The following is a 19,991-nucleotide window of genomic DNA, read 5'->3' as shown; positions in this document are numbered from 1 at the left end:
TAAAATGACAAAGATTTCACCTGATACTGGACGTGGAAAAAAAGATAAAGGTGATACCTACTAAGCTGCAGTTGGCCACTTGAGTCTATTAGATCCTAAATACCTCAGAAAAGCTCTCAATTGCCTGCTTTAGAAACGTGTTTGAATTGCCAAGGAAAGCATATTGTTTCCTTAAAATGTCTCTTGAACAAAATGCTCTAAAATAAGATTTCAAATATACGTGCTTTCAGACTCAGACACTTCTTGATCTGAACTACAGCTAAATCTTACTGAACTCGAGATCCTTAGAAGGTTTATGATGATATGTTAAGCTAATAAATAGAGCGTATGTATAGAGACTGTAGAAGACATTCTTCACCTTTACAAGAAGATCACATACAAACTTTAAAAAAGTAATTTAAAAAAGTAATTCAAAAAAGTAATTCCTTTTTTTTTTTTAATCTTAGTTTTTAAAGCTCTCCTTTTTAAAGGAACAACACACAACTACACTCCTGTAGCCTTGCCATTTGAGATCGATTCCCTCCCTCTACTTTGTTTTCAGAGGGCAGAAGCAGAGATAAAGCATCCCAATTCATTCACTGGACCACAGGTAACATCCCTGTTAGACACCTTTACTGGACAGCCATGTCTGACTAGAGGAGAGCACCGAAGCTCCCTTTTCAATTACACAAGTCAATCAGGATCAGTGACGAGAGGGTCTCAAAAGAATATCCTGCAAGCTTGTTCACAGCAAAACAGAAGGGCATTACCCACTCAACATTAGTTCCCATGACATTTGGTTGGAGAGGAGGGGAAAAAAAAGTAAGATTACCACCTACTCACACTTGTCAGTATGTAACAGATGCTGAGAGGAGGTATATTATGCAGCTGAGAACTGGAAGCTGCTAGGTTGTTGTGCTCGAGTTAAGGTTCTCTTCAACATTTCTATCTTACCAAGTAGGTTTCACTTTCATAGTTACATTTTTAAAGCTGTTCACAATTCCTACTAGGAAAACCAGCAGCTTATCGTAAGAAATCTGTGAGCACAAGACTAAAACTAAACTTGAAAATACATCGATATACACATTAACGTAATTATAAATGACAAAAAAGAGTATAAGAGCTTGGACTCAAATTAAATGAAACTTACAGAGAAATTGCTACTGTGCCTGTGCAATAATGAAGCACATTAACTTTTGCTCAAATGTATACACATTTTATATACTTCTAAAGGTAAATCACAAGTATCAACAGTAAAAACAGATTATTTCAAAACCAAACTCCAACTTAAAGCTAATAATAAGTAGGTTTTGTCACCAACTTCCATCGTGTATTTTGCAATTGGATAATACTGGCTGAGTTTGGCATCAAAATACAGCATTACTTCAATTTTTCTAACTTGCTTTTCAAATCTTTGTGTATAAATGCACATCATAGCTACTGCTCTTTGCTGCTTAAGTGGTATTGCTCTTGCAATAAAAGGAAAAAAAAAATAAACAGCCAGATTTCACCGGGCTGAATATTAACTTTTGAAGCACAGTCTTGCTCCCTGTAAGAAAGCAACAATTGTGGTCTGAGTTTCTCCCAGTTTGAGGATGCCCAAGACACAGTAAAACACAACATACTTGGATGACTGGAACCTCACTGTCACGGGAGTCTGCAAAATCAGAACTCTGAATTTCTTCCACAGCACTGGTAATTAGAACTGGCTCGTCATATTGAGCATTACTCTGGCAAAGAGGCCAATACCTGACTGTAGAGTAAGCTCTGAATCTCATTTCAAAGCTTTTGTGGGGAGGAGGACCACAAATGCCAGCAAACAACAACAATGTAGAACTTTAAGCACTATCAAACCAGCAAGAGACTGGAACAGCAAGCAATGCAGGTACAGTTGTAAAAGTCATTTTCAGTAGTAATGCTTAAAAAATAATTCAGTATTCAAAAAAAATAACCTTGTTTTTATTTGGAGTATGCTTTTAAGAACAGATCTTGTGCAGTTTGGTGAATGGGAGAGCAAGGAGGAATTAATAGCTTAGCTCCCCCCCATACTACTTTTCAGTTAATCCATCCTTCTCCAGCTGTTGGAATGAAAAATAGCAATGCATATGCACAACAGACTCAATTCCTTTTTATTCAGACACATTTTGTATCACTCCAGCAGCACAGAGAAGCCCTGGTAAATGCTCAGAATATGCCTTGCCTTGATGCCACAGCTGAACACAACAGTGCTATCACAAGAAGAGCTATCACCCCTGGGACACGATTTACATGGTACCCCGAGCTTCCAAAATTTCTCAGAGGCCATTAAAATTTAGTACACATCCAACCAGTGTTTAACAAAAAAGAATAAAAGTTTTAAAGGGTGTGTGTACCTCTGCATATACCTTAAAGATAATTAGGGGCTTGCTGAAATCAGATCTGACATTCAGCAGGAGCTTTAAATGATCTTATGCAGAACCATTTCCAAAGGAAAAAAAAAAAGGATCCAGAAATAAGAAGTTCCTGTTCTGTTCACACACACTGCCTTAAAGCCATCTGAACAACCCTTCCCTAAAAAAGATCACCACACTCACTTTCCCCTTGAAAAAGAAAGGGTGGCAAAGCAAAAGTCAGACAAACACTCAAGCAAATCCGAAGATAAATAGAGGTTTTCTTCTGAATGTTTGGGCCAGTCCATACATGAGTCTTGGGGAAGCTTATTTCGTAAGATGCAGTATTACAAAAACTGATCTTTTAATGGACAACAAAATCTTCTGTTTTTTCCTAATTCAGGCAACGACAGATATCAATAACGAGAATTCACAGCATTCTGACTTGCATTAGAACATTTCCTTTAAAGAGTAAATGGAATGGAAAAGGGATAAATGACTAAAGTTAGCCAAACAAGTACCACTGGGTATTTATATAGGTCTTAGCATAAGGCATACTTGCATTTATTTGCATCCCTAAATACTTGATAATCTTGAATCCAGAAGCTCGGGCTTTTGGACAAACTTTTCCCCGTGATTATTTTTTTCTTGAATGCGTTTCAATGGCAGAACTCGATTACTGTGGCTTTCTTTTTTAATTCAGTAAAACAAGTATATAATACTGGCAGGGGAGGCATTATTTGCTTATTGTAGCTTTAGGGCATTCTTATTAGTAGTAATAATATTTTTCATATGTATACTTTGCATGTGCGTATCTGTCTGTATACATAAGTATATAAGTGGGAAAACGTTCTCATTATAGAGCTAAATAACTAGTTCATTCCAGAAGTGGCTTATCTTGACCGTACTTGAAATTCTGGTTTATATGAACTGCTTTGGTTCCCACACAACTGCTCAACCACTTCTTTTCAACTACCTTGATGTGGCACAGATAATTTACCGTAGCTGATTAAAAGCCTCTCCATTTCTTCAGAAACTGTAGTTTAAAAACCTGGGTGTACAGATATCAAGGATTTAGCGGTAGCACCTTCCCACTGGTAGCGTTGTAACAGTTTAGTCATAGTCATGCAAAGAGCTCAAATTTAGGTAGACTCATTGAACAACTGAACTTCAGTCACCGCGTTGAATGCGAGTGGTGCCCACAAGCCAAAAAAACTCAGTGCTAAAGATGCAAAAACCTAATTCAATCCAGCTGAAACCGCTATTCAGTTTGATAGTGAACAAAAAGTCAGTGTTTACAACTAGTTTGTGATACCCAAACAACTGTTAAAATAATCCCCATGTATGCATATACCCTTCCCAACAACGTATGCTCGATATTATCTTCTTTCACATTTTCAGTTTGGCCAGAGAAGCCAAATAGAACCAAGAGTAAAGAAACAGTTGGGAAAGCTCAATTTTGTTGGTAATTGCAGAAGATGCATAAGATAGTCTTCACTTAGAGCCAGAACACAAGAAAAAAAAAGTCTTTTCAGACTATCAGTTTCAAAACAGTGCAAGGACCTTTATTGTTGCAAGGCGTTTTTTTCTTCAATTCTGAGGAGAAAATACTCCTTCACTAAGTGATCATGAAGCATACAAGAAATGTGAGCATCATTTTATATCAGATAAGATGAAAAAGCTTCAAGATTTGTTAGGTCAATGGTTCAGAAGTTTTACAGGAACCACAAAGTATTTCTGTTCGCAGCAGAGTTTTTTCAGTGTTAACACAAAGTAAGAAGGAGGTCAGTATTTTGATAGCAATTCAGCACTTCAACACTCGTTTCATTAAGGTTATTGAATTTCTGGTAGTGATTATCAACTGACAGATATTAATAACAACTAAAGAACTGTCCTACGTACTCTTTTCCTTGGAAATAGCCCTTTTGGAGAAGACTCTTTTGGAGGACACCTATTATGAATCTGAACAAGCACATCTGCTACCATGTAAGATTATCTCGAAGATAAAAGCAAGACTTCAAAATGTTTTAAGGAACAGCAGCAGCCTTCCCTTTGAAAGCCCTCTGATAAGACAGAAAGCTAACCTCTAAGTGCTTATTCTAAAAGCACTAGGGGAAATCTGAGTGCTTTAAAGCTTATTTTTAGTGACGAAGGATTTTTTTTTCCCCTAGTATCAACCCTACTCTATTTCCCTTACTTTCCCAGCGATTTTTACTATGCTTGTAAGTGAATCAAGCTGGATCAACCATTGGCAATTTGGAGAATTTTCAGTTTAGATTTAATTCAGTTAAAAAACATTAAAATATGTAATTTCATATGGTATTACCAAATCCACTTATTTAAGCCTTAGATACTTCCTTCTTAGAAGGATGTCATTAACTGTTTTTTACTGTATTGTGCAATTATGCATTTTATATACAGAATAATAAAATATATCAAAAACAAATACTCTTTTTCTTATTCACATTTCTGTAAGCAATTGAGCAGCATAAAAACAGCGGAATACTATTTAAGCAAAACCACAGCCTCCTCTATATGTTATTTTCATCAGCGATGACACACTAAAGAGTTCCAACTACCTCAAGTATAAATAGAATTTAAATGGCAATTTAAAAGAAAAGACAGTGACTCACAACCAATAACAGAACAGGATGGTGATTCAAACCAATGTAAAGGCTTCTCTGTTTTTAACTCTAGGTAATTTTTGACAGTAGGAATAGTTTATTTAAGTCTTTTCCTTCAAGTCTACCAAATGTTTTTAAAGGAATTTGCTAAGACTGCTGTACTGGAAGACACACACTTCGTTCTACCTCCTTTTGATCCAATATTCCTTGTTGATTGAAGACTCAGCACAAGCCTTACCTTTGCAGTGTCTGTGTAGCACATCTAATGCAGCAATGAGGAACTCGTGTGCATCTTGTTGCTCGTACCCTGCTAAATGCCGTGCATGAGTCCATACCAGGTGCAATAACCTATATGGAATGTGAGGAGATCGGTGCCCAGAGTAAAACTGCTCAAAGCAAAGAAAAGGACATGACTGTTAACAAGTTACACAGCCTCAATGCATTTAATTATTAAAAAATTAATGAGTGCAATTAGTCAAATAAATTTAAACCATTTAACTCTGATGGCCTTAATAATGAGACACATAGACAGCCTTTTGTCACAGACTACCGAAGGAGTGATCCCAGAACTGAGCACCTCACTTTTCTCCCTGGAATTTCCTTTATTTTACAGTGGATTGGCATTAAAAAAGGGGGACAAACAACTCAAAACTTCCTTTCTGATACCACTGCCTTTTATTAAAATAGTCTGAAAAAAAAAAACAAAAACCTGTATTTGCAAGAGATCAGCAATTCTCTTCACAAATTACAGCCTTCAAAACTGGGGACAGACAGTGAGGATGAGAATATCAGATGTCAACCGCCATCCAGCCCCTGAACCAAGACCCAGTCCTATCTTACAGGAAAAATACAAGCAGGATAGCAGCCTCATGTAGGTGTTGGCCTTTCATTGTATACTGTGGCCCTGCAAAGCTTTGGGAGCAAATTTACTCAATATCTACCCCACTCCCCAAAGTCAGCTGCCTGTTACCACTCCTGCAGGGTCTCGCTGCCCGAAGTTCTGCTCCTGAACCAGCTCCTGCATCTGCTTCATAATCTGCCTTAGTCAAAATCTGTCTCATCAGCCACAGTAGCAGCTGAAATTGCCCCAGCTGATTTTGCCAGAAGCATATTAGGGAGTGCACAGACAAATTATTCAGTCTGCAAAACTGTGATGATGTGAAACACCACTGGCGAATGGTAGCACGCAGCTGGGGAGACAGTCTTCTATCAGCATGACAGAGCCTACAGAAATTTGTGGACTTTTTTGGTTTGGGATTTTAAATAAAAACCAAACAGCCAGGTCCCACTTAAACAAAAAAAAAAAAAAAAAAAAGGTAATGGTCTCTGCTTCCCTGGACTGAGGTTCAGCTCCTTCCACTCCCTTCTCCATTTCCATCCAAGTGCTACCACTGTAACTCCTTAATTCTCATCTTCTCGAGTCTCCCATCACCTGTTCCTTACTTCTGCCACTAAGTCTGGCATCCTTAGTCTGAGGCTAAAGCTAACAAGCCCTTCTGGAGCAAGCTGACTTCTGTGTTTGTTCAAGAACTCCTGCACCGTGATACTGGTTCCAAAAGGAAGGCAGAGATGCTCGTGGTGCCCCTACAGGGAGCTGGGAAAGGCCCAGAAGAGTTTATTCACTTGGGCTTCAGGCTCCATCTGGATTTGGAATCACTGGTCTGCAGCCTGATAAGAACAGAATAACTGCAATGGCAAATTTCCCCATGGCAATGTACCAACACATATTGATCACACTGGTATTTAACTGAGAAAGTTTAAAATTAAAAAAAAAAAAAAAGTATTTAAAGGGGCAATATTTTATTTTTGACAAGTGGAAATTCATAAAGCCTTTTGCCTTCTCTAACCTTTCAAAGAGATGCTTGCCAGTAAAGGGTGCCTGCAACACCACGACTGCATTTTGCCAAGATCCTATCAAATCGACGGCCATTTATTTTTAGTTCCTTTTCCCAAACACAGAAGACAGTAAGCAGCAAATACACATAACAAATATAAGACTAAAAAAAAAAACAACATTAGTGTGGAATTTCTCACTCTTACTGGAAAAGGGGGGGGCTTCCTTTCCCAACCCCATGTTTTTCCTGCAAAGGCTGAGCATTTCGTCTCAGTGCAAGCACAGGTCTGGTGCTACAAACCTCCCTGGATAAAACAGATTGTCTTTTAAGGGATGGGTAGGCAAAAGGTAGCACAATTTTCTCATCTAGTCCTCATGTCTGTCGGGATTTAGTGTATTTCCTTACAAAGAAATTTCTTTACTGCAAGCTCCAGTTTTTCCAAATAAGAAGATATACCTCTGCAGCCAAACACCACAAAATGCTTCTATAAATAAAAAGATCAATAGTTAACTCTGATGCCAACAAGAATGACACCAGGGGACTGGAGCAGTGGGATGGTAATTGAAATCTGCTGACGCAGCTGCTGCTCAACATAATTCAGGGAACTGCAGCAATAAAACTTCTCTGTTCTGTCACTCCTTACAATTAGTCCCAGAGCTCTCTGGTCATTTTAACCAACAGCACTCTCCGTAATTACTCCACTGCAGACGCTAGACCTGCCAGCAGATTTTTACATTCTCTAGTGCTTCATTAGGATTAGAAGAATCTAACAAGAAGCTTTATCACATTATTAGCTATTATCACACAAACTAGAAACACAACTAGTAAAAATGCAATTGAATATATGTAGAGGGGGTAGGGAAAGCTTCCCTGTTCTAATATATCAAAAATGAAACAAAAGGACCTAAGCATATTCAACAGCAATATTTTAACTGGAATGTACAAAACACCCATCCCAGCCATGCTGTTTCCTTGTTGCTGGGAAAAAAAAAAAAAAAAGACTATCAGAGCTGATCCAATCCATAAAAAAAAAAAAAAAAAAAAAAAAAATGTAAAAAAATTCCATTTAAAGCCTTATTAATTCACTGTTATACAAACCTTCTCATTTAAGTGTGCAAATACAAACAAGGATGTCTTTGCAAGTCACCTTTAAAATACTTCAATGGCACAACTCTTCCCAGTTTAAAATAATCTTTGTTTTAAACTGTTTCCAATCCAGCAGTATTAGTTGCTTATTTTGAAGAGAACTAGTTCAAGCAATTTGAAAATGATTGGTAAGATGCTATTTAATTGCTGTTCTGGGACAAAACAGGATCCGAAGTCCCCATCCTTACATACAACCCAAGTAGCCGTAACTTCCCCATCCCACCCCACCCCCTTAAATACTACTTGGGGGATTTTAGGCTTTGTAGTTTTCACTATTGTTACCAAAAATTATATCAATACCAGTGAGGAAGGGTAAAAAAAAAACAACCAAGCATCTGTACTTTTTTCTCCTCCTCCTGCCAAAACCACATACAAGGTAGTTTCCCAATTACGTGAACAGATACATCTGATCTATCCTGCATACATATCAACTTAACATTCTCCTGGCTTCGTAATCAAATTCAGAGGCATAAATCCTGTCCCAGGCTCCAGTCCAATTTGAGAAGCTAAAAGCTCCTCTTGGAAATTGGTTCTCAATTAAGACTTAAACATACAGAAAATTTACAATGGATACAGGGATGGGTAACACGTATCTCTCAGAATACGAGAACACCTACTAGAGGTTTTCCAACAAAAAAGTAATGCTTCAAGGAATCTGAAAAACAGCTGTGCTTGCAGGCATATGTAATATTTTCTGTACTTACTTCAGAGTCAAGATTTTACTACATAGGCACAAAATCTGCATTTTCCCTTACAACGTGCACTGCCTATGTTAAGGGTCACAGTTACTTTTTCGCCTTTGTACGTTTGTTGTAACTTATTTTATACATAAGCTATTTCAATACTGTACCATCTTGAGTTACCAAAGCCATAAATCTTCTCATTCTTTTTCCTTCTTGTCCTCACTTCTCAACTCTCCACATAGTTGCACTGAGCACATTGATAGGCTTGTGAGGATGAGTAATGATGGGAATAAAAAAGGCTTTGTTCTTTACGTTTCTGAGTGGATGCACTGCATTCTACTATATTCTCAGGTATTCTTGCTATTCTGGTCACAGAGTGCAGATCCACTAATCTTAACATACCGAATGGTTATTCTGTAAAAGGACTTCCATAAACCTTGGGACGTGGGCCATCTCGGAATTAATTTTTATTGGCAAAACAAAACTAAAGCACCGATACCAGTACGTAAAAGAGTAGTGCACAAACCCTTTCAGCCAAAAGGCTCAATGAATGGTTTGTGTTCTGTCGTTCCTCCATCCAGTTTCACCACTATCTGTTATTCCCAAACCCTTTTCATTCCCTTTCTCATGCACTGTAATTCATGTCATGATTCTATTGAGAAATAGGTTTCAAGTAGCACAAATGAGAATGCTAATTGATGCAGTTAGATATTTTCTAAAACAAATGGAGATTCAATGCTTGGCATATTTGCAAGAAAAGCTATTAGGCAAGAACTCCGTTCGGAGAACCATCTGACACTCATTACTCACCACCAACCTACTTCAAGGTAGAAGAACTTTGCGCCTCCCTATTTATCAAAGAGAAGACACTGACACAACCTACATAACTGAATGACCTTCAACAACAACATCAGACCTTCTTATTCTGTGTTAAAAAGCAAAAGAGCAAAAATATACTTATTGATATATAGTAAGTTTTGCTTAATGTTCAAAACAGTCTTTTTCTCCCCAGGAATTCTTACTCTGTGCATTCACTGGATCCCCCGGCATTCCTTTTGCCTAAGATCACACCTTCAGAAAAAAGGGTGGAGGGGAGATGAAATTAACCCTTGCCCTGATCATCTGTCACTGGGCAAGATGCCTTGGGATAACTGCATCAGTTAATTCCAGTGGGAAAGCTCCATAAAAACAAGCTAGAACCTGACCCAAAGTTTCTCTAGTAATTCAATTAGGAAGGAATTCTTGAGAACCAGAGCACCGCAGTCTCCACTGGTTAGCTGTCCTTCGTTCAGATCTCTTCTCTGCAGAGATGGCATAGGAACATTCGCCAAAACTATTGCATAGAGCTGAGACATGAAAGATAACCACCCCAGAATTGCAAGATCCTGGTCATATTTCTGAACATAAAAAAAAATTAAACTGACTGGGAAACAGAATTTTACAATGAGTGCTCAGAGAGCTATAAACATAACGTAGTAATTACCGTTTGCGTGTTGAAATATATGAAGTTCGATGCGACGCTACCCTTTTGCTTGTGGAGGACTAAGCTCTAGTTTTACTTTAAAGCGGTTGAGTCACTTTTTGTTGTCCTCCCACAGCTCTTAGCTGCAATACTTCAACATGAAATAAGGACACAGACTACTGTACTGCTATCTTCACAGTCTAAAATCAGAGGTGGCTCTTCCCTCATTTACATACCCTCAACTTGCCGGGCATTAATTATTAGAACTTAATTCAAGTGTAGGCATGAATTTTGATTGGGGAAATGAAGGCTGAGATTCCCAAAGTTGTGTGCGAAATTAAACTTGATTACAGTTGAATTTAATGAGAACACTGCATATAAACCCCATTATGGATAACAGCCCCATTCTTCACGACATGCTTGTGTGTAGTCTAGCAATAGGAATCCTAGGCCATCAACAGAGCTCCACATATAGAAAAGGAAATATAAATAATTGCCTGAGAAGTCTTGATCTTTCCTGCAGCCCCTCCACCTGTAATGCAAAATTCATTTCCTCATTTCCCAAAGGTGTGTTTTGTTTTTGCGTTTTAAAATACAAGTGTATAAGCAAAATGTGGTGACATTTATCAAAATGAGACTTTATACTACAACCTGATGAAAGATTTTAACAGCAGCTATTTTTCTTTTTCAAATAAGCAAATAGTAGTGTTTTTTTTGTTTGTTTTGCTTTTTTAACAATCTACAGAAACTAGTATTTCTACACCATAACTGAATTTTTATCTAGGCAGAGTAATATTTTCCCATTAACAGCACATCTGGTATGAATAATTCTCAGCTGCAACCTATTGGTATGTCTGTCTCTTGTTTTTACCTTTACTTCTGACAGACTTGAGAATAATTGAAAAATATATCCAAAATAAGTACTGTAATATGCAAGTAATGACTGATACGTAGCATGAAAAGTTGCAAAGTGACACAAGTACTGAGCACTATTAGAAAAAAACTTTGTACTGGAAAGGCTAAGGGGGAACTTTACCTTTCACATACATTTAACTCACCTGCAATGACCTGCTAGGTGTACAAATGTCTCCAGCTACCTTAAATGCTCTGTAAGAGCATATATTATGGCCCTATTTTTTTTTTCTTTTGCTTACCATGAAAGCATATCAGTCACTGAGGGAAAGGAAAGGACTATGTGTGCATGCACATGTTTTAAGAAAGACTCTTTTTAAAACTAGAAGCTCATGTCTAGCCATGTAGTCCTTACATTACTCATGTGGAATTAAGATAGTAAAGCTCTTCTACTATTTACTAACGAAAAGAATGCGCCCGTCATATCCACCACAGATTAGACCTAGGGAAAGGCACATCACAAAGCTATTCACCTGGGGGAGAAAGTGAAAGAACAGGAGTTCCTCTGTGCAAGGTACAAACTGTACCAACACATTCAATTGTTTACATTCTCCTAGCTATTAACGTATTTCCACCTAAGAGATGGTAACAAAGATGTTTTCCCTTTGGAAAGCACTGAATCAAGATCCGTAAAATATTTATACAAACCTAGCTAATCCAGTGCCTAAAACCACAAGGCTGCGTATCGCTTTATTCTTATTCCCATTATAACCTGAAGAGCCTGTGACACATTTTCAAGTTAAAACTTGCACCTTTAATTAATGCACACATTCAGCTTTAAGACTAAGGACTGCAGGTCAGTCTCAGAAGAGCAGGCAGGACTGTAATTATGCCCAATAACACCTTTTCCTAAACAAGGATGACTTATGTGTAGGACTTAAAGGCCAATAATTTCATTTTCAGCAGTCAGGTATTTTTGGGAGTGGGATCTTAGTCTGTGTTTTACCACCTTGAGGAGAAACAGAATTTGCATCCCCTTTCTATTTGCAAATAGAACACGATTCCTTTCGGAATACAAAATAGTCAACATCTGTGGAAAGGTGATGTTATCGTGGCAAACAGCACTCACCTCCTGAAAAAGCGTAGACATTTCACAGACCAGACATGAGCTGGGGCTTTGCATTTCACATTTGTGCCTGTCGGAGAGGAAGAAATCTCGCAGCAGTGGAGTGTGGGTAAGTGCCTGGACAATACAGTTCATAAAACATGTGTTCCCAAGATTGATTAGCCCTCGTAGACCTATAAAGACAGAAGGGGGAGGGGACACATAAGTATTATCAAGTTAAAAAAAAAAAAAAAGTACATTTAACTTATTTGCATTTTTATACAGTCTGCACAATAACGCCACAGATTTACTAAGAATGTGTAGCTCCAAAATTTACGTTGTTTTAGGTAGGCTATTGGTTTTGATGTACTCGAGTCACAAGCTCTCGCAAATACACTACAGTTTATTGGTTTTTGTTTAAAATTCTTAGCAGAATGTAAAACTCAAAGTACAGCAACACCAACAGAGTTATTTTTGAAGGGGCTGTTTTGCCACAGCTCACCAAAACACGCCCCCTCCCCAAGCTGATACCAAATGGCAATGACAACAACTGATAAATCACTATGGTATGGTACCAATATATTAAAATCAATCAATAAGTTTTCAGATTGCTTAAAAGGCTTTCCCTCATGCAGGTCATAAAGCCGAAATAAGGGTTTTATACTGTTAAATTGCAACAAACATCTTCCTAAGACAGACAGCAAAGGGAACAGCCTCAACATGAGCAAAACAAAAAGTCAGGCTGTGATGTCCAATACAGACTTAGCGCATCCTTCTTTTTGCACAAAACCTGAGATCTCAGCAAAACGACCTTAAAGGAAAACTCTGAACAATGCTAGCTAAAACAAGCGAGTGGAACTAAGTTAAACATTAATCTACAGTACACATCACGAAATTTAACTTGGCATAAGAGGATTCATCACACCTTAAGTCAAACGTTCAGTAATGCCCAGAGACGATTTCTTGTGCTTGGAAACCAAGATGCTTAAAGGAAAGCTCTTTTGTTGCACAACAGAAGAGAGGTTAGGAGTGGGGAAAGCTTTTCAGTCATTTGCAAAGTCTAAGTGAGAAGAAAAACATGCTCAAATCCTTGAGTACTCTTCCAAAATGTTAACATACTACCACCATACAGGAGTGCTAAACGAGAAGATCATCAGGTGGACAAGAATGCTTATTTTTTAATCAAAAGCTTACTTTGAAACAAGAAAAAATGCACTGATACATGTACACCATTCTGATATTCATTTCAATTTAACTCAGTCCTCTTCTGAAATATAAATGGGATTACTACGCAAACTGTGAATGAAAAAATGGATTACTTGATAGAGAACAAAGAATATCCTCGCGATTCCACGAAAAAAAAAGCATCAGCTGGCAATGCCGTGGTAATTAAAAATGGTGCAGTTCCCTTGCAGTACACCAGATAGTGCTCAAAGGGCTCTTTAGCATCCTTCAGCAGGAGGAGGTGTGGTCCAGTTGCTATGTTACCAGAGAGAAACGGCACTACATCAGCTTGAGCTGCATACTGAGCTGTAGGCGATGGACACAGAGCCCTCTGAAATTTTCTTTCCGTACCTAGTGAAACACAGTCCTCCTTCCAACAGCTTCCTGTCGCTTCTGTTTACTCAAAGTACAGGACAAAGTTTCTCATTTATACGGTAACAACTTCTACTGGGCAGAAAGCTTATTGCAATAATTCCCTTCATTTTCATGCTGGGAGTCCAAACGAAATGTGTGCATAACATTAGCAAAGTGTTAAATCGTTAATTTGTTGTAGCAGCCTGAAATACGGTGCGAGGCTTCGACTATGTACACAGTCCTAGTTGAATCCCCAGCCTACACATCGCTGCAAACATGATCACAACAGAAAGGTGGTCACGCTGTGCAAGTGGAGAAATGTTTGGTTGGTATCTCCTGCCTGCCTCTCCCCTGTGTTCTCTATTTAAAACTTACTGCTTTTTATTTAAATCAGTCGGTGCCAACAGAAGCTTGGGAGGCTCCCTGGACATGCCCCCAAGATGCACGGGGGCATTTTGAGCAGAAAAATCCCTCCCTATTTCTCCCTGGAAAACTTGGTCCCTCTGTTCAGCAGCAGAACTCAAAGTCAGCGTGCACAGCGCAGACGACTAGTGGAAAATCAGTAGGTACATCGGGAGACTCACCCTAGCACTTCTCAGTATCTAATTGAGCAATCACAAGTAAAAGCAAACACATAAAGGCAGCTTTTTGGAATCATTTATTAAACATCATTTATTACATGCCTGTGGCTGGACCTTGTTTCCCTGTGACCACAAGAAGAATCAATCTTCCTCAAAGTTTCCACCAGACTAGTTACAGAGGCGTCAAACTCGGCAGCAGGCTCTCTTGGTTAACTCTTTACTTGCTTGGTCTTTGGTGTCACGTTTTCTGTGGGTATAGAGTGCTTCTTAGCTGTGACTTCACGTGAATGAACCGACAACAAATTAACCTGAAAAACAGACAAGGCTGAAATGTGAATACCTCTAACCCCTATAAAAATAAGAAAATGGTGAATGTAGCAGAAGACAAGAACTTACTTGACTGGAAAGGGAAAAAGGTAAAGGAGCATATATGACTCTTATCCTCGAGGGAACAATGACTGAAGCTGCTATACTGCCTCTTAGACTGACATCTGAAATGAAGCAGGTACATGGCACTGAACTAATGCTAAGCTACTGCGTAACTAATTGCAGCATCTTGGAAAACATCAAAATTTAATCTATAAACTGAAGAGCTGGCAAAACTCGGATCCACAAATTCTCTTGCATGCAACTTTTATGGAAAAAATAAATGTTGTTGGAGAGAAGCAGCTAAAAAATACAGCCTATGCAGCAGTCTGGTCAACACAATATTGAGAATGTAGAAGAGTTGTGCCTGCCACACCCTCTCCATTAATAGAGCCTGGCAATATTTAACTGGAATAGTCAGCGTTGCAACATGAGGGTCATAAATTAGCAGAAAAATAAAGCGCTAAAACCTCAAATGCAAGAGTCCACCACTCTTGCTACTATCAAAGCAGTGGTCTCCACTGGACGTACTTGCACAGAGGGTGAGCTCGTTTTCTAAGGATTGCCAACAGGACCCAACTTCTCGTTATAAGGCTGTGGTATTTCTGCTGTTCTTTGTAATGGTATCTTTATTTCTGTTCTTAGTGAAATGAGCAAGAGCAACCAGTGAGATCTCTAATATATTCTAAACATAGACGTATGCTCTTGTAGTTAATTGTATTTCATATAAAAGCACTACTTTTCTTCTTGACCTTACTGATAAAAATATAAATATTGTAAGTAAATGAATATTGCTGCCAAGACAAAATTATCACGTATGGTAGAAACATAAAGAAAATACTCTTTAATCATCATGCATGGGATATGACCACTATTCTCATTCTGTCACATGCTGAACAGGCAGGGTGTAAACAAAGAGGAAATCTACTTCCACAATGCCTTGAGCACAGATAATCCCACCTGGGAATTTCCTCTTATATTTGGTCTCAAAGCTGGGCTCTAAGTATCAGGCTTACCTTTGTCAGCTTCGGTTCTTCAGTCTTCTTCCAGTAACGGGTATTGTTTTTTTTCGAATGCTCAATGTAATAGATCTGCAACGCTGGGCAAACATGCTTGTTGTGATGCAGGAAGATCTAGAACACTGGTTCTGCAAGTCCACCCACGCAGGCGAGATGAAAAAACCAAAACAAGATAAGGAAATTCCACTTCTCTGTGAAATGCAACCGTACAGCTATTACGGGGCGGGGGGGACTGGGGGAAATGGAAAGGAGAAGACCACACATGAATATAAAAGACAGAAAAAAACAATCAGGTGCTTAACTTGCCCTCCTGGAAGGAGCTCACTTTGTCTCAAAAACTAGGCTTGCTGCTGGAATAGAAAGAGCAGACAAACCAGTCTGAACAAATATTACCATGCAGAGACCTGTGATTTATTTGAATGAACCTTCTGGAAGTAAAACCGTAGGTCAGTATGTAACACAGCTTTGGGAGACAAAAATCAGGAAACCATTCAGATTTGCTAAAGCACAACCAGCTTGAGATCCTTTATAGATTCAGCACGGGCCGGCAACACCTTAGAGCAATTTTCTGGTCCCCAACCCTCCCAGTTCCCCATCTGGTGCTGGTGGTTCCCCGAAGCTCCATCAGACAGCATCAAAAGTCAGTGCAAGTTGAGGAAGTGCTCGCTAAAATATTTAAAGAAAGTGAGTTCAGCATAACCCTTGGAAATACACGATGCAGCACAGCAATGACGATTTTTAGAGCATTTTTTTTTTCATCTTATGTTCATACAACAAGAACTGCCACATCCTTATAGTGCATCTTTCTGAAAACGGATCTCGAGGGAGAACTGTCCTACTTTTTAGTACCTAAAGCAAAAAAAATAAAAAATAAATACATTTCCCAGCTCTCAGGTTTCAGGTGAAGGCCAGGCCATACATTTCCAGAACGTCTCCGTTACAAACATTGGTCCTAACCAGGCCAGCACACTACTGGGCCATTTGCATGCCAGACGCAGCACAGCTTCTGCTGATAGGGTTGGTAATAACAATGATTCTCAAAAGATAATCCCTTTTGAAAGAAAAAAAAAATTTACACATTTAAGGGAGTAGCAGTATGCAAATACACGAAACTACAAGCCTACACAGGAAAAAGCACGATGTTCTGTGCCACTAGTCATCACGTGAGTAATCAAAAAACCCATGCCGTTTTGGATAATTTATTCTGCCCTGCTTCAGGTGAAGCATCCTTTCTCAGTGGCTGCACAAGACCCACATCAACTGCAGGAGTGGGAACAGTCAAGTTAGAGGAGTTTTGTTCAAGTATTTTATAAACTCACTGATGACATTAATTTATTTCGCAAACAGTTCAACAAAAAACTATTGCCACAATTTAAAGGAAAAAGATTTCAACCACATGATCTTAGAAACAAAGTTAACAAGTCAATTTATTTTTAATAACCTCCAGTAAACACACAGTGTTCGAAATGCTGTAAACAAAACTGCAGAGAAAAGTAAGGGGGTTGAGCAGAAGCTGAGTTTCCAAAGAGGCATAAATCGCATTCTTTAAATTCAAACAGTTTTATAGATTTGCTTCAGAGTTTTTAAGGGCAGGATTTCTTTTCCTATTTTCGTTCTTAACTGATACAAGGAAACAGTTTGACCACATTAACTTTATAATTTAAGAGGGAATTTTTGACATCAAAATCTGTTTTGAAATTCACTTGAGTTCTGCCAATCGTATCTTATACTACTTCTACTATTTTTACAAGAGCATGAACTTACTCTTTTAATGATAGATTAAAGTATTTAGGTATTATGCCACCTTCGCATTCCAAAAACATATACAAACAGAAACCTTGTTGTTTGGGGAAGGACAGTGGAGAGGATGTTTATTTTGTCTCCCCCTCCCCAAAGATACCACTCATAATAAAATTTAACTGCCATACAATAAAAGAAATCTTCTTTACTCAGCAGAAAGAGAGAAATAGCAAACAGTATTCTTCCTTGCATATATTTCAGCACCAGAAGATGAAGACTATTTAAGATAGATGGATCAATCACCCAACCCCGACAGCACTCAGTTCCGGTATGGCACTGCTGTACAGTAAGTGCAATCCATCCTCATTATTAATCTCTTTACCCTATTAACATAACTTTACCCAGAGGCAAAGGGTTGGTCAGTTCATTTAGAGGAATTAACCAAATACAACTTGTTCCAGAGCTGAGCAGCTGACAACTCAAAACAAACAAACAAAAACAGCACCAGGGAATATATCCTGTGTATTGAGTGCAAGCGGTGACCTTAACAAGATGCTCTGCAGTTTAATGGTGTTTTTTTTTCTGTTTTGCTCTTGTTTTCTGTTGTTTTGCTTTTGTCTGGTTTTGTTTTCTAAGGTAGTCATTCCTGGCCAAAAGCGGTTTTGCTTTTAGAAAGAGTCGCTTCGCCACCTTTCAGATAACCAAATGGTTCACAAAGAAGAAGAAAAACAACGCATGTGAGCAACGTGTCAGCTCCTACTTTCCACTTTTGCTGTCTTTAAGAAAAATCTCACCATTGAGTGCTAAGACTTAAAAGCAGCATTTAAATGCATGCTCAAGCACTTTGTTCAGGTTCACATGACAACCTGAAGCCTTTTGTTGATAATTTCTGGCACATTCGTGTGCAACTGGGCAGTGCAGTAGCGACATCAGCATTCGTGCAGATTTTCCCAATTCATCCTTTTTACATTTTTCCCCATTAAAATATCCAAAAAATATTAAGTTACTGATAGGTAGCAACATACCTATATTAAATTGTCTGAAACATCCACAGCAATGTTTGCAGCATCTGTCCTATGCTCAGCAGTAGAAATGAACAGATTTTCTAGCACGTCTTTGTGAATTGATATAGTTCATGAGGCTTATCCGTGCCACAAGATGAAAACAACAGCAATAGTTCTGCATGGGCACGATTAAGCAGTCCAAGTAAAGGTGGTTACAGTGCATTCCCCAGTACTTCTTGGAAGGTTCTTCACTTTGGGCACAGCAAACATGGTCACACTGTTCACTGACCCAAGCTGACACCATAAATGCTCATGCTACTCTAGACCTAAGCTGAATTTGGCTGGAGTTAGTGTGGATCCAGCTACCAATAATGTTTTTTTCCAGCATTTAGTTTGTCCCTGCCCCTCCTAATTGATGGGGAATTGATTGCATTCAGTATTTTTATTCAACAGCTTCAATAGCATCACATAACATAAGGGCAAAACCATATCAAAATAGTGCAAATGTAGTAGGGAGACAAAACAATCATCCAAAAGGAAATTGGTATATTGGAGAAACCATCTGAAAGCAATTCAATAAAAATGTGGAGTAGGAAACAAGAAAAATTAAATGCAAAAGAAGAAAATAAGGGGGCATTTGAGGGGGCAATAAGGGGGCTACCTACGGTAGCAACTCAACCTAAACGATGCAATACTGCACTGAAGAAAAAAGAAAAAAAAGGTATTTTTAAACTTAATCTTATGACAAGGTCTGAGAGGTAATTATTCTGCCCCGGTGACAGCAGAGCCTCAGCTGGATGACGTCTGGAACTGAGCACGCGTTTTAAGACATCTATGCAAACTGAGGAAAAGGCAAGAACATGAGTGAAAATTTGCATGAAATTAATACATGAGACTTGAGAAATAACTGAAGAACCCACTGGTTGACTTAGTTAATTAAAAAAAGAGATAGTGCTGATAGAGGAACAGACAGGCTGACAATTTTCAAATACGTTAAAGGCAACTGCAAAGAGGACTGTAATTAACTCTTGTGGCCTACCCAAGCTATAATAATAAGAAAAGACTGAGCTCACAAGAAGTTTAATTAGATATTAAAAATAATTGTCTCACAGTTAGAAAACATTGCAACAAGGGAGTTAGGGACTCCCTGCTGCTGGAGCTACTCCAAAAGCAGCTCTGTGAACCATCAGGAACGGCCTCGTACACTTGACCTGGACTTGGAAAAGGTGTGCAGTGCCCCCTCCACGTTTTCATTCAGCGACTGTTCACACAGCCAGGTTAATATTACAGTATGATACAAAATACAGGAGCCACCTTTGACAAGGAGGGGAGGCTGAGGGCATTTTCACATGACAATGAAACCAATCTAACAGCTAACCGGTGCCAAAAGGGATCCTCCTCTTGTACCTGCTCGACTCCGTGGTGAATGGTCTACCTTGCTAGCATGGAAAAAAAAAAAACATCAGTCTCACCTTGAGGCAGTGAAACTCATCATGTGCAAACAGTGATGAATCTTTGACCCCTTTAATCAGGTTCAAACAGCTCAGCAGAGGTCAGGGCAAAAGGCCAGGGCCAGAATGAGGAAGGGACCCAGGATCTGTCAGCCTGTTTCACAGCCAGCCCTCCAGCTCTTCCATCTCCTCAGCTG

The 19,991-nt window shown here is 38.8% G+C and overlaps 1 protein-coding gene across 4 annotated transcripts in view; it reads right to left on the bottom strand.

Annotated features, from left to right (window-relative positions):
* The window catches only part of USP22 (ubiquitin specific peptidase 22), a 98,455-nt gene that overhangs the window by 13,567 nt on the left and 64,897 nt on the right, over window positions 1-19,991 (bottom strand). For all 4 annotated transcript variants that reach the window (XR_014618871.1, XM_084295651.1, XM_084295653.1 and 1 more), the window contains 2 exons: window positions 12,080-12,249; window positions 5,211-5,358 (listed from right to left, as the gene is read on the bottom strand). Coding sequence is in view for 3 of the 4 variants with exons in the window: in XM_084295651.1 (XP_084151777.1) it covers window positions 5,211-5,358; window positions 12,080-12,249 (318 nt within the window). In the remaining variant the exon portion in view is untranslated. The remainder of the gene's footprint in view (window positions 1-5,210; window positions 5,359-12,079; window positions 12,250-19,991) is intronic.

This window comes from Netta rufina (genome assembly GCF_964035555.1).
Source record: "Netta rufina genome assembly, chromosome: 15".
Classification (NCBI taxonomy): Eukaryota; Metazoa; Chordata; class Aves; order Anseriformes; family Anatidae; genus Netta; species Netta rufina.
This window is presented reverse-complemented; position numbering and strand designations above follow the sequence as displayed.